The 16329-nt window shown below is 32.0% G+C and overlaps 1 protein-coding gene across 10 annotated transcripts in view; it reads left to right on the top strand.

Annotated features, from left to right (window-relative positions):
• The window catches only part of LOC101897704 (cullin-associated NEDD8-dissociated protein 1), a 173440-nt gene that overhangs the window by 33323 nt on the left and 123788 nt on the right, over positions 1–16329 (top strand). For all 10 annotated transcript variants that reach the window (XM_059130051.1, XM_059130047.1, XM_059130044.1 and 7 more), the window contains exons 5-6: positions 14519–15487; positions 15541–15784. In XM_059130051.1, the coding sequence (XP_058986034.1) occupies positions 14519–15487; positions 15541–15784 (1213 nt within the window). The remainder of the gene's footprint in view (positions 1–14518; positions 15488–15540; positions 15785–16329) is intronic.

Raw genomic sequence — 16329 nt, 5'->3', positions numbered from 1 at the left:
AATATAGGTCTAACAAGAGACGTAAATAACTGTTTTGTTATATATGGATCAGAAAATTCTTTGGCCCACCGTTTAACAAAACCTAAAACACCATTTGCTTTATTTACCAGGAACAAGAGAAACTTCACGCAAGGTTAGAGAGGCTTATGGTCGATCACGAGAAAATGGACGTGAAAATGGCGAATCAGCTTATAAAAGGTGTTTTTTTAAGTTAGATAGAACTTTAAATTGTAAAAAGTAACACTAAATTTCAGTATACTCTGAGAAGTCATCATGAATAGACTCATGCTTGAACAACGTTACGAAATTATCCAAATTTACTGCTCTAGAGCAGTTGGCAAATGACCCGTTGTTTTATCGAAAAATTGTGTCCAGCGATGAGGTGCATTTTTGGCATAACGGGTTTGTTAATAAGCAAAATTGCCGCATATGGAGTGAGACCAATCCACAAGAGACCCTACAGACTCCATTACATCCAGAAAAATGCACCATATGGTGCAGTTTTCACGCTGGTGGCATCATCGGACCTTATTTCCCCAAAAATGTGGCCCGAGCTCGCGTTACGGTCAATGGAGATCGTTACCGCATCATGATCAATGATTTTTTTATAAATATGGATGACATTGATCCGGAGGAGTTGTGGTTTCAACAGGATGGCGCTACGTGCCATACGGCGAACGCAACCATCGACTTATTGAAATCAAAATTTGGCGATAAGTTGATTTCGAGAAGTGGACCTGTCAATTGGCCTCCAAGGTCGTGCGATTTGACACCTCTCGATTATTTCCAGTGGGGCTACGTGAAGTCACTGGTTTATGCTGATAAAACAGCAACAATTGACGCCTTGGAGGCCAGCAATGGTCGTGTTATTCGTGACATACGGCCAGCAGTGCTCGAAAAAGTGGCCAAAAATTAGACGTCCAGAATGCACTTCGTCAAGAACACCCGCGGTGCCCATATGCCCGAAATCATTTTCAAATGTTAATGTAACGTATTGATATTTCGAATTAAAAAAAAGTTGGATTAAAATTTAATTTTTTGTGTTATTTTTTGCAATTTCAAGTTCTATCAGGCTTAAAAAACACCCTGTAGCTATAGCGAAGAAAAACGCAATGGCGGCGGAGTGATTACCGATTCACCATCACCAAAGCGACGATACGAACATGATTCTCCATCTCCTAAACGCATTACTCATTCAAAACGCAGCCGCACCGAATCCTTTTGCAGACATGGCGAAGGAGGTGGTTCTTCAATCTCACGTTCGCGTTCTAATTCACATAGATATTAGCAACTATTGAGCAAAAATCAAATAGCAGCATATGTAAAGTGAACATATACATAATACATTTAATTTTTCTCATGATTTCCAAAATTAATTCATTTACCTAATTACACCTTATAAATAACTAAAAATGTTTAGAAATTTAGAGATTAGATGTTAATTTACAAGACACTCTTAAAATACTAAATCAAGTCTACGAAATAACACTTTTATTATGACAGTATTCAATCGTAAAAATACCACAAATTGCAAACACTTTTTATTTAATAAATTTTGTATAATTTTTATATACGTTTATTGCTAAATAATTTTTTTATATTCTTTCGACAAAGCTGGAGATTCAGATCTCTTTTTCTTGATGATGGCCAAAATAAATAAAATAAAAAAACTAACATACATACACACACAATTTAGTTCACATCATAAAATTAAGCTGGAATCGTTTCACATAACAAAAAAAATAGTATTTGAATTATGGTATTTCTGCAATTTTATTTAACATTTGCTCTTTTTTCATTCCTTCTTTGGTTCGAATTAATTGAATTTTTCCAAAATTATTTTGTATTTATTTATTTTTTTGTATTTTTTTTGTATTTAAAATAATAATTGTTAATATTGGACTTATTTAAAGTCCAATATAATATAATATAATAAAATATTCATTTTCAATTGATTTAGATTTTACACTTTCCTAATTTTCATCAAATTCCATACCTAAAATTCATGTAGAAATACAAGATATTAAAGAACCTGAAATATATTTTCTTTGACTATATATCTAAAAGCGACAGTTAAATCTTACAATTATTATTATGATTATTAACAAACTTCATCTCCATCAACAAGTCAGTCAACTATAAATATTATGCAATTTTGATTTGATTTTCAATAAATGTTTAATTAAAAATGAAAAAAAAAACTTACACGACAACACAGCAAAGAAAATAGACCCAAATATCTAAAGAGTTGCTTCGCTTGACCGAAAGTGGTGAACTGCCGAATATGGTTTTCAATATGGGTTTATTGGGCTTTTATGGTCAGGTTAATTAAATGAAAATAAACGAATTTATTTCATGTTTTGCTCAACGTTTCGTTGACTTGTTTCCAACTTTTTCAAGAGCGTTTGTTGTATTAAATTCTGGTGATAAATAAGAAACATATTTTATTATTAGATTTTTGTTTGGTGACACATTCCACTTTAAATTTAACTTACATCAATTATTATGCATTATTTATTTCTCATTAATATTAATAAAACGGGACTCCACAACATTTAATTAATATAAAATAAAAATAAATATAAAATAAGATATGAATCACAGTTAAACTTAAGCTAAATCACATAACCGTTTCTAAATAATTGCAATAGAATACCGATTGTCTTCAAATTACATACATACTTTTATTTTTAAGAACAAAAATTCTGGTAGTATTACGGAATATATCTGTCTACTCCTTCTGGAATCCTCCCCCACAAACGCTCAAAATTTTGAAAATCCCTGAAGTTCATAAAAAAGCGAAATCAACATCCGATTCCATTCCAGACATGGTACATCTCAATATTTCCATCAACACAAGATCTGTTATAAAGATGGAAAAGATTGGACCATGTCTTTTGCTACCTGCCCTCATAGCGTTCAAAATTTCGAAAAACACAACGCTCAAAGAAAGCGAAATAAGCATCCAAATCTCTTCAAATTTCACACATACAAACATTTTTGCTAACACAAGATCGAGGGACAAAATTGTCAATACTTTTATCTGCCATAAATTGCGAAACAACTCAGCGATTCTTTACAACTTGTTCAACCTAATTATATGTCTCTCATCCAGAATCCTGAGACGTATATGGAATTTATGATTTCCCATAATAAAATTTATGTCATATTTATTTAGGTCCGATACGAAATGGACAATATTATCCCATTCTTTCCAAACCCACTCTAGGACTAGGTTCGGTGCCAAAAAACTATATGACTCATTTCTATTTGCTATCAGAATGTAAGGGGCTTAATACAAAATTAACCAGTTTATATACTGATAGCATTGATTTCTTTAATGTATTGGTTTTCTCCGATACTTGGTTAAAACATCTATATTAAATAGTGAAATTTTGTGTTCAAAATATCAAATATTTAGAAAAGATCGTGTTTGTAAAAAAGGTGGTGGTGTCCTTATTGCAGTTGATACCTAATATACCACTAATTTAATTGATCTAAATGATTTTCTTGATATAGATTTAGAATATTTAATTGATAAATTTTATGATATTTTAAATAGATTTAAACTGGAATGTGTTCCAACCACTAGAGTTAAAAATTCAAATAAATATCCATGGATAACCCCTGAGTTATCAAGTTTAAAAAATTCTAGAAATAAGCTTTTTCGTAAATTTAAAAAATCAGGCTTAACAATAGACTACACTAATTACACTGTTGCTAGATCTAAATATACTTTAGAGTCTCGTAGATTGTATAATCTTTACCTAGACAATATTAAAAATAATTTTAAATCCAATCCTAAATCTTTTTATGATTTTGTTAATCTAAAACGAAAATTTTCCTCAAAGCCCTCAGTATTGAAATACAGCAATAAAGAATTTGTCACAGGCACAGATATTGCTGAATGTTTCGCATATTCCAGTATATCTTGCCAAATTAAAGATTCGTATCCTTATAAGTTATCACAGGCTGATCAAATTTGTATGCCTTTTCTACAACGTCAGGATGTGTCCAATAGTCTGCGTAGTTTAAAATCGATTAAATGTCCAGGACCGGATGGCATACCTAATATAATTGTTAAATATTGTTCAGAAACATTAGCACTTCCCTTAACTATACTGTTTAATTATTCACTTAAATTTGGTCACTTTCCTACTTTTTGGGAAAAATCTTATATTATACCTTTACAAAAGTCTGGTAGTCTTACTAATGTGTCAAATTATAGAGGAATTGCAAAATTAAGTGCTATACCAAAATTGTTCGAAAAATTAATTACTGCAGTAATTTCACAGAAAATTCAATCTATATTGAGTCCATATCAGCATGGTTTTCGTAGTGATCTTTCAACTACAACAAATCTTATACAATTTACGTCAACAGTAATAAAAGGGTTTGTTCAGCGTAAACAAACTGATACAATTTAGTAAAGCTTTTGATAGGGTTAGCCATGAACTCCTAATATATAAATTAAATTATATGGGTTTCAACACAAACTTAGTCAAATGGATATCATCTTACTTACAAGATAGATCACAACAAGTTTTGTTTGAAGGGTATCTATCCAAAACGATTGACGTTCCATCGGATGTTCCGCAAGGAAGTCACCTTGGACCGGTCCTCTTTTTTTATTTATCAATGATTTACCTAATTCCATAAATTACTCGAAATTGTTAATGTACGCAGATGATGTTAAATTATTAATTTCCCATAATTGTGATAAACGAGCTAGTTTACTTCAAAACGATTTAGATAGCCTTTTTAAATGGTGCAGGTTAAATTGTATGGAGTTAAATTTAAGCAAATGTAAGCATACGTGCTTCTCCACATCTTCTCTGATATTACAATATAATATTGATGGCCATTCATTAACAACTGTAGATTCATTTGTCGATCTTAGCCTCTTGATGAATCAAAAATTAAATTTTAATAGCCATTTAATAACAATGGTAAATAAAGCAAATGGTGTTTTAGGTTTTGTTAAACGGTGGGCCAAAGAATTTTCTGATCCATATATAACAAAACAGTTATTTACGTCTCTTGTTAGACCTATATTGGAATACGGTTCTGTTGTATGGGATCCTCAATATGCAATATACTCAGATAAAATAGAATCCGTGCAAAAACAATTTATGCTATTTGCCTAACGAGGCTTACACTGGAATAGTGAGTTTGTTTTGCCTTCTTATGCTAGCAGGCTAAAATTAATTAGATTGCCTACACTTAAAAGCAGACGTGAACTCCATGTTTGTACTAAAAATATTAAATGGTAATATACCTTCAGATTTTCTAATCTCGTCTATTAGAATTAATGTTTCGTTTAGATCTAGTAGATACTATCAATTATTATATACTGATTTTCACCGCACGAATTATTCAATGAGCGAACCTCTCAGTAAAATGTGTGTTGACTTTAATTCTGTGTACTGTAAAGTAGATTTTTGTATGAGTTTAGAAGTTATTAAATCTAGAATAATTTTATTTTTAAACAATTAACATACATGTTTTATTATTTGACAAACTAGCTGATGAATTAGATTCTGTAGCTGGTTTTCAATTTCCTACTGAATTCCCATTATGATGCGGATCATGATGTGTACGCGATCCCTCCGTAAAGGGAGGTCGCCCCCTCGGTCGGCAGGGGTGGGAATGTGAGGCGTGGGAACGTTCGAAAAAAAAAAACAAAACAAAAAATAAAAAAAAGAATTCGTTGGTGTTTCCATTGAATTGAGCAAATCTAAATTGTTTGAAACTTGCTCTTATATTCCACCTTCGCCTTCACTTGACATTTATAATCAGCATTTATCAGCAATAAATTTAATCACTGATAATATGAAAGATTCCGATTGCATCCTTATACTTGGTGATTTTAATATGCCTTCCATTAGGTGGCTTCCAATGCAAGATTCTGAAGCTTTGATTCCTTTGCCATCCGAACATGAACAGTATACATTTGAAGTTATAAATCGTTTTTGTGACTTAAATCGCGTGAAGGCCATAATTCGTGCCAAAGGTGACAAATTCGAACAAATCTAAACTGATTCTAAAATTTGATGCTATTTCCGACTTTTTGTTGCTTTCATTCAATAATTTTTTAAAAATATGCCGTTTTACTTCGTTGCAGTTATTATATATATATATATATATATATATATATATATATATATATATATATATATATATATATATATATATATATATATATATATATATATATATATATATATATATATATATATATATATATATATAAAAAAACTGAACTGAAACTGAACTGAAGGCCATAATTCGTGCCAAAGGTGACAAATTCGAACAAATCTAAACTGATTCTAAAATTTGATGCTATTTCCGACTTTTTGTTGCTTTCATTCAATAATTTTTTAAAAATATGCCGTTTTACTTCGTTGCAGTTTTTATATATATATATATATATATATATATATATATATATATATATATATATATATATATATATATATATATATATATATATATATATATATATATATATATATATATATGATTTCGCCGGCAGTAAAAATATTCGCGGATTAATGGAAAATTTGACTTTTATTTATCGCATATGCTATGGTCTACTAAACCACTAAATGTTACCCGATGACTTCTGCCCAGTCCAAAATCTAGCCCAATGCTAAATTTCGCTTCGATTGGTCTATAATTGTGACCAGTAGAGCAACTGCAAAATCAGGAAATTTTTCAGTTTTTGGTCCATTTCAACCCCTAAATATTATGCGATCATCTCCAAAAGAAATAGGGTTCTATTCTGACCTTAACCCCAGCTACATTCTAAATTTCGTGAATATCGGGCCATAATTGCGACCTATAGAGTGATTACAAATTAACATGGACAGACGAACGGATGGACATACATAGCTAGGACGATCCATATATACTTTCCTACTTTCCCCAACACATTGTGTTGTAGGGTATAAAACCTGAATAATAATAATGACTTTAATGTATTTAATACATTGAATTCTTTTATTATGTTACTTTTTCAAATATATATATATATATATATATATATATATATATATATATATATATATATATATATATATATATATAAGTATATATATATATAAACTTGAAGTAAAAGAACATAAAATTCTTATTTTCTCTAATGTATTTAATACATTGAATGTAATAAAACTTGAGTACCTTTTTTTATGTATAGTGTAAAAATTTCAATAAAATTTACTTGAATACAAACTACATATGAATTATTCAACTTTTTACAGTTTGGGCGAATATGGTCGATTTTGGGCGGTTCTTAGAAAAAATTTTGGCTGAAATAAAAATTTCTAACGGCAACACTGGCAATAACACAATTGTAATGACCATTAAGTCATACATCTATTGATAATAACTATTGATCATTTCAATATACACACAAAAACAACGCAATCGCACCTAAGAACAAGAGAGCAAAAATAATCAGTGAGTGAAAACAACCCTTATTTCATGCACAAAGAATGGAAGGCGTAAGTGCAATGCGTTGGAACGAGAGATAGAGAATATGGCGTGGTTGCAGCTTTAAGATAATTTATGAACTTTCATTTTAAATTTTCAACTATTTGTCGAGACGAGGAAAATATGGCGTGTCTGGAGTGTTAAGTTATGAGCTTTAATTTTAAATTTTTTAACGATTTCTTTAAATTTAAACTTTTGAGTTAAGTTATAAAGCTATTTGTAAAGTTGACGTGAAATATCACTAAAAGTTTTAGTACAGAAGGTTTAATGTTTGGGACTATGATCAGCATTACATTTGGTTTGAAAATTTACTAAAGCTTTTAAATTAAAAATTGCATTTAGTCGCTCCCAAACTTTAAAGTGCTAGATTTACAAATACAGTTTGAGAATTTTTTATTTCTATTAAAATTTCTTATTATTAAAGTTTGAAAGTTTCAATATTGAAAGTCATATTTAAGTTTGAAAATCATATGTATATAGATTGAGAACTACTGTCATTGTATGTGTAAATATTAGCGTAATTTATTCAGGGTTTAATCTTACTTTTGAAGAGTTTATATATTTAAGAAAATTCAATTTCCCTTTTATTCATTTTATTACATACATTTTATATTTTTACATTTTAAATTTAGACATTACAATATTCAGTATGGATATAAAGACAGTATTTGATATGACAGTAAATGACCTAAAAACCGAGTTAGAAATATTGAGCTTAACATCAGAAGGAAATCGGGCGGATTTGCAGCAACGACTGTTAGAGCATTATAAACTTGTTGCTTATAATTCAGAATCGGACTACGATGACGCCGCTTCATGTAATGTACCCAAGCCAGCACAGTGCAGAAGTCTTTTTACATTAAGAGATGTAGAAGATTCATTTATACCATTCTTAGATACAGATAGTATTAATATTAACTATTGGTTGGATGACTTTTAAGAACATTTTCTGCATTTAAGGTTGGAATGACACACAAAAATTTATTTATTGTAAACAATTGCTAAAAGATGAAGCTCGAATGTTTGTTCGATGCAACTCACACATAAAAAATTGGTCCCAACTGAAAGAGCTGCTGATTATTGAGTTCGGTACAACATTGTCTTGTATTGAGGTACATAGATTGTTGAAAAACCGTAAAAAGAAAAATGGAGAGAGTCTTCGAGCATATCTATACGCACTCATGGAGACAGGAAACCCAATTTCGATAGATGAAATGAGCATCATACAATATTTCATAGAGGGTATTCCAGATTCGAAATTAGAAAAGAGTATCCTACGTCAAGCCAAAAGTATAAGCGATTTAAAAGAAAAAATGCACATTTACGAACAAATTAGGGGCTCAACTTACCAGGTAACAACCATAAAGTTTTCTCCGAAATTCAAAGAGGAAAATGTATCTCGTGAAGTAAAAATGCCAAAAAGGCGTTTCAAGTGTGGAGAAATAGGTCATTTAGCAAACGTTTGTAAGGGTAACAGCATAATATGTTTTAAATGTGGGGAATCAGGTCATAAAGCAAATTCATGGACAATATTGACCTCAGGATCCAATTTTTTTTTCCTGACAATTTTGTTTACACAGCAGCGTTTGGAAATGATATTCTTCAATATGTTGATATAGAAATGACGTCAGATGGCGCAACATTGAAGAAAAAGCATAAGGCTCGGGAGGAAGGAAGTTATGGGTTTTTGTCGAAACTTGGAGATGATTTTGAATCCCTTTGTTTTACAGTAAAGTCGAAAGAGATAAATGTGGATTTAGAGTATTTGAGTAAAGAAAATAGCCATAAAGTAGAAGAAATAGTAACTTCTTACGAACCAAAGAGATTTCAGCCATCGCTAACAGAAATGAAGATAATTTTGTTAATTAATGTACCAGTTTTTCAGAGACCTCGTAGAATTCCTCTCAGCGATCAACATGTTGTGGAAGTGCAAATCGAACAGTGGCTGCAAGACGGAATAATTCAGCAAAGTTTTTCCGAATATGCATCACCCATTGTTTTGGTGCCAAAGAATGATGGAAGAAAAAGGTTATGTTGCGATGTTCGGAAATTGAATGAAAAAATAATTAGAGACAATTTCTGTATGCCATTTATCGATGATATTTTACATAAGCTACAGTCAGCAAAAATATATACGACTCTAGATTTAAAAAACGGATTTTTCCATGTGCCTGTCGAAGAAAGTTCAAGAAAATATACTTCGTGTATATGGACGATATTATTATACCATCGATGACAGAGGAAGAAGGGCTTGAGAAATTGAAAAAAGTTCTTAAAATAGCAGAAAGTCACAACTTAAAAATAAAATGGGGGAAATGTCAGATTTTGTGTAAACGTGTCAACTTCTTGGGCTACATAATTGAGAATTCCACAATTAAACCTTCCACTGAGAAAACATCTGCAATAGTGGACCCAGACAGTATAAACAGAGACAGAAAATCTCTTGACAGGTTTTTAGACTTAACTTTGTATTTTAGAAGATTTGTGTGCAATTATGCATTAATTGCTAAGCCTTTGACAGATCTGTTGAAAAAGGATGTAGCTTTTAGGATGGGAGAGTCAGAATTCCTTGCATTTGGACAGTTGAAATCTAAGTTGGTAAATTTCCCTGTTTTAAATCTGTTTAGACCTAAAGCTATAACTGAGGTTCACACGGATGCTAGTATGTATTGTTATGGTGGTATGCTCTTACAAAACAATACGGATGACCAGCAACTACTCGCAAAACTTCTGAGGCCGAACAAAAATATCATTCATATGAGCTAGAGGTTTTAGTTATAGTGGAGGCACTAAAGAAATGGAGAGTATTTTTATTAGGTATGAAGTTTAAATTGGTTGCGGATTGCAATGCATTCGCTATGACTATGAAGAAATTGGACGTTCCTCTTAGAGTGTCTAGATGGGCAATGTTTTTGCAGGAATTCGATTTTGTAATCGAACATCACCCGGGGATTAAGATGAAGCATGTGGATGCACTCAGTAGAGTTTCATGCTTATTAGTAGAGGATTCAGTCAAATATTGCCTTAAAATGCCCAAATGAATGATGATCGTTTAAAAGCAATAAAGAAAGTGCTTCAAAAGGCTAGGTATGAAGATTATTATATCAAAACTGACCTTCTTTACAAAGATCCTAATAAAGAGCTCATACTTATTCCGGCAGCAATGGAGGACGAGATTATTAAAATAGCACACAGAGAAGGACATTTTGGAGCCAAAAAGACCCATGAGTTGATTCAGCGAGAATTTTACATTCAGGACATCTCTCCAAAGATAAATGGCGTAGTTCTCAATTGTGTAGAGTGTATTGTGAATGAAGGAAAACTAGCAAAATCTGAAGGTTTCTTGAATCCTATCGATAAATCCAATTTACCTTTGAAGACATATAAAATAGAACACGCGTTTTCAAAATTCGTTTGGTTATATCCTACTAGGAGTACTGGGACGGAAGAGGTTTTGGAAAAATTAAATCGTCAATCATCAGTTTTCGGAAACCCAGAAAGAATAGTAACTGACCGAGGTACAGCTTTCACTTCAAATTTGTTTAAAGCTTATTGTCAGGAGGAAAATATACAACATCTTTTGATAACAACTGGGGTACCGCGAGGAAACGGGGCAAGTTGAGAGAATAAATAGGATTGTCATAACAGTGTTATCAAAATTGTGCAGAGAAAATCCCTAAAACTAGTACAAGCATGTTGATAGAGTCCATCAGTGCATAAACAATACTCCTTTAAGAAGTACAAAATTTTCTCCATTGAAAATATTAATCGGATAGACATGAAAGTAAAGAATATCGACAATATTCGACATATTATTGAAGAGGAAACTCTAGTTGAACTTGATCAAGAGAGAGTGAGAGAACAAATAAAAAATGATTCCAGAGAGAATATTAACAGAAAATAAAAAAGAATGTAACAAAAATAGAGCAAGTGCAAAAGAATATAAACCAGGTGATCTTGTCGGGTCGAAAAATACTTCTGGATGGCCGAATGTGGGAACAGGGCATAACAGACGAAACACACGCAGTACGTTTAATGTTAAAAAGACAACAAAATACAAAAATTAAATACGAGTAGACAAGGACTGAAATATGTACCAAAACAGTGATAACCGTAGTTTAATTTTCGAGTAACTTCATTAGTTTTTAATAGCATTAAGATCTTAAGATATATATATAAATATATCAAATTACATATAAATTAACTCTCAAATTAAATATATATATATATATATATATATATATATATATATATATATATATATATATATATATATATATATATATATATATATATATATATATATATATATATATATATATTTAATTTGAGAGTTTATATATTAAATATAATCAAAATCAATTGAAAAATGGTACCAAGACACTGGAAATAGCCGAAATCAGCGGATACCTTCATATAAGGGTTATACCAAAGCATGGCCCAATTCTTATAATTATTTGAAAGAATGTGTTGTTCTTCCTAAAATCTCAAATTACCAACATTTGAGGAATTAGAAAGGGGCTACATCATTTGAGGGACTACATCAATTTATACCGACCTGATACATATTTTGTACAACTGATTCTTCATGAAACCCCTAAAACTCGATCGTAACTTTTGCGAAGTATAGAGCAAAGTATTTGAGGCCTTTTTTGTTTGGTTAAGCTATATAAAATGGACCCTAAAAACTTTTGACCCAAAACCCCTTTTTGGGATTTTTATCTATCAACCAAACAATTTCCCAATCATATCATAAATAAAGTTTCATCGATTTATAAAAGTTAGGGACCCCATAAAGTATGTTAAAAAGTTGAAATCTTTGTTGATTAAATTATGTTCGTGAGCCTCTTCATTCACCATTTGCAATTATGATAGAGGTCACCAAATTTATTATGCGTCTTTCAGACTTAGCACATATTATTCATAGGATTATTGATGTTACAAATATAATATATTTGTTATCATTTACATATATCCCTCATATAATATTATCTCCCAATATTAGGCATTTTGTAGGGCTCAAAAGCATTTTTGAGGTTATAAATCATTTGTCAGAAAATTATTCCCCAGTACCTCTTTATATTCGTTATATCATCGTATTAAATTAAATTTTCAATTCTCAATTATCAGTATTATAAAGGTCTTAGCAATATTTTCCAATTCTAAAGTAATTTTAGAATTCGTAACTTATAGAAAATCATGTTATAAGGTAATTAGTTTCTACCAGTCGAATAAAATACGATTGAAATCGCAATAAAGGCCAAATATTTAGGTTAATCTTTGAACTACAATATTTCTATGAAGTTATAAGAATATATCAATTTCGTTTAGGTATAATAATACCACCAACAATTCGTCCTTTTGTATGTTTTTGTTACAATTTCTACCGAATTATCTGTAACTTGACATTTAAAGTTTTCGGTATTGTGAAAGCAATATCGGAAATAACTGGCTACTATTGGTTCCCCATTAGGCATAGCCTCAATTTAAAAGTACGTTGAGATTTTTAATGTCTTGAAAAGTATTTTTTAGTCAAAATTGTTAATTTTGGTTTGGTTTGGCATGTATAGAAAATATGCAAAATTTCTCGATTTCTTCGGTTTTTTCAATAAGAATTTTAAACAAAACTCCATATCAAAATAGAAAAGTCAATTTTTTCAGTTCCGCGATTTTTATATAGGCTTTTCTCAACATTTTCTTTCATAAAAACGTTTCCACCGTAATTATAAATAACCGAAAGAAAATTTATATCAAATCGGCCCAGCCGTTCTAAACTAATGTGATACTATACTTTTTTAAATTTTTTACATAAAGATTTAAAGAAGGGCAGTTCCTCTGACCCCAAACAGATACCTAAGGTTGGAGGGAGAGTCAAGATTTCGTCATATACTAACTGTGGGACAAACATCTTCATGATTTTGGCAAATATTAGGATTTTATGTAAATAAAAATAAACTTCCATAAAAGCAAGAACTGCAATAGATTCATACGAAACAAGGTGAATGAAATTAGCGAGCTGTCTTGCACACGATGGAGCTATGTATAACTAAAGAAATTCCAGCTTATCTTGGCTCTAGAGCAGAATTATCTATAGAAAGAGAAAGTATTTTGCAGAATGAACGGCCGTCAATACCACAACAAAAGCGACAAATATTGGAAAATACAGTAGATAATAGTAAAAATATTTTTGGCCGCCATAACGGAGAAGTGCTCAAGTTTTACTAAGCTGAGGAGAGTTGTTGCCTACGTTCTGCGATTAGTTGAATTTCTGCAGTTATCTACAGTGATATTGGAACTAATTTTGTGGGAGCTAGCCGCAAATTGGACAAATACTGCAAAGCAGCCATTAAAAACTGCAGCTCAGCACTGAGTTTTTTGGCGGTGGAGAAGGTGCAATGGAAATATATTCTACCTGGCCTCAGGTAGGAGGTATTTGGGAGGCAGGTGTGAAATTAATAAAATATCTTAGTAGAGTGATTGGAGAGGCAAAGAAATGAGTATGTTGCTATGCCAAATTGAAGCAATATTAAACTCAAGAGCATTAACGTATGCAGAAAGTGATAATATCGAATCACTTGATATTTTGTCGCCAGTTCATATTTTAATAGTCCCTAAATCACTACAATGTGATAAAAAGGGATCGTGGGATGTCTGTAAAATAATTTAAATTGCTGCATGTGGTATGTTTGAGTCAAATTACGGGATGTAATCTTTACTCAGACTGACAAGCAAGTGTAGCATGTTTGCTTGCCACAAGTGAGATAGCTATGCATATTTTATTACCTCTCCTAGAATTTAAGGGGGGCATGGTACACTAGCATGTGTACATTTGTATTTCTCTCTCCCTCGCTCTCTCGTTTACAATTTATGATAGACTAGGTGAAGGAAAATTATCATAAGTAGTACTTAAGAACTATTTTAAATGAATAAATAATATAATGTACAATTTTTTCCGCTGATGGCTCACAAAATGTGATTGTGTATTATTTTTTACATTTATTTTCTTTACTTACTTCTTTTTCAGGGGTCAGCTCTTATATGTACTCATGATTTATTCCAATCACTGGTACAAACAAATCTTCCAGGGCTTGATTATCAATCTTTGCTAAGGAAATTGATGGAACCGGTTACTTCTCCCTCGTCTGTTGCACCATGCACTGCCGATCAACTTCATAAGCAAGCTTATCATTCTCTTGCAAAGTGTGTAGCCGCACTAACACAGCAGTGCCCTAATGAAGCTATACCCCTTGCAGCGCAGTTACTGCAAGATCTTCAAAAGCCAAATTCAATTGCAGATTCTCAACTTGTATTTAACTTATTAGCCATTGGTGAAATAGGAAGACATTTTTCTTTGGACTCTATTCCAGATCTACCACAAACTATAATTGAATGTTTTAGCGCCGGTTCGGAGGATGTTAAGGGTGCTGCAAGTCATGCTCTGGGTGCTATTTCTGTAGGAAGCTTGGAGACATTTTTGCCACTGATACTTAACGAAATTGAAGCACAACCAAGGCGACAATATCTGCTTCTCCACTCATTGAAGGAAGTCATATCGTCACTATCTGTAACACCAAACGGATTGTCTCAATTGCTACCATCGGTACCGTCGATCTGGGAACAATTGTTTAAACATTGTGAATGCCCAGAAGAGGGATCTCGTAATGTCGTTGCCGAGTGTTTAGGCAAATTGGTCCTTGTTAATCCCGAGGAACTTTTACCTAGATTACAAGAAGCTTTGAAATCCGATAGCCCTCTTATGAGAACAGTTGTAGTATCAGCAATTAAATTCACAATATCTGATCAACCGCAGCAAATAGATTTGCTTTTAAAACAAAATATAGGAAAGTTCCTTTTCTTGCTTCGAGATCCCGAACCTTCCGTGCGCCGTGTCGCATTAGTGGCTTTCAATTCAGCAGTTCATAATAAACCAAGTCTTGTGCGTGAACTCTTGCCGACTCTGTTACCATGGCTATATTCGGAGACCAAAGTGAAGGTAGGTAAACAGCACACAAAAAATATATTTATAAAAATATGTTGATTTAATAGAATGAACTTATACGCGAAGTTGAAATGGGCCCTTTCAAACACACGGTTGATGATGGCTTGGATATTCGTAAAGCAGCTTTTGAATGCATGTATACTCTTTTAGAGCAAGGGTTGGAGCGAGTAGATGTCATGCAGTTTCTAGATCATGTCCAAGCAGGCCTTTGTGATCATTATGACATAAAAATGTTAACATATCTAATGACCGCTCGGTTAGCAGTTGTGTGCCCAGATGCTGTTATTCTGCGTAAGTACTTATTCATTTGCGTATTGATTTATAAAAATTTTATTAATTTTGGCAATATAAGATCACATGCCATACCATACTAACTTACCGTCTTCACGGTGCGAGTTCCGCTTAAAGACGATTTTTAAATCATCCTGTACTTTCGACTCCACCCAGCAGTGATTTTTAAAATTAAGCTCTTCCAATACTCTTACCAAAAAACCAGCAAACCTTTCGAAGTATGTAAAAAAATATTATAGCCAAATACGAAGTAATTTCAAAAATTAATAAATTAGTGGCAGTTTTTTAATATCGTGCAACAAAAATAATAGCGCTATTCTTAATTTTAAAATATACGCATAGACTTCTGTCCGGAATGTGAGACGATTTAGAATATCGTTTGAAAGAGTATACCTCTTGCCTTCACCTGGAGGCTAAAATTTTTCACACATAAATGGGCCATGTAGGTCCACGTATAAGCCCCCATATAACGGTACCTCCCAATATTTGGTATTTTGATGATTTTAGCGTTATTATTCACCAGAATTGTTTCAAATTATGTATTT

This window comes from Musca domestica, unplaced genomic scaffold (genome assembly GCF_030504385.1).
Source record: "Musca domestica strain aabys unplaced genomic scaffold, Musca_domestica.polishedcontigs.V.1.1 11, whole genome shotgun sequence".
NCBI classification, from domain to species: Eukaryota; Metazoa; Arthropoda; class Insecta; order Diptera; family Muscidae; genus Musca; species Musca domestica.
The sequence above is the reverse complement of the archived record's forward strand: the minus strand, read 5'-3'. Positions and strand labels throughout refer to the sequence as shown.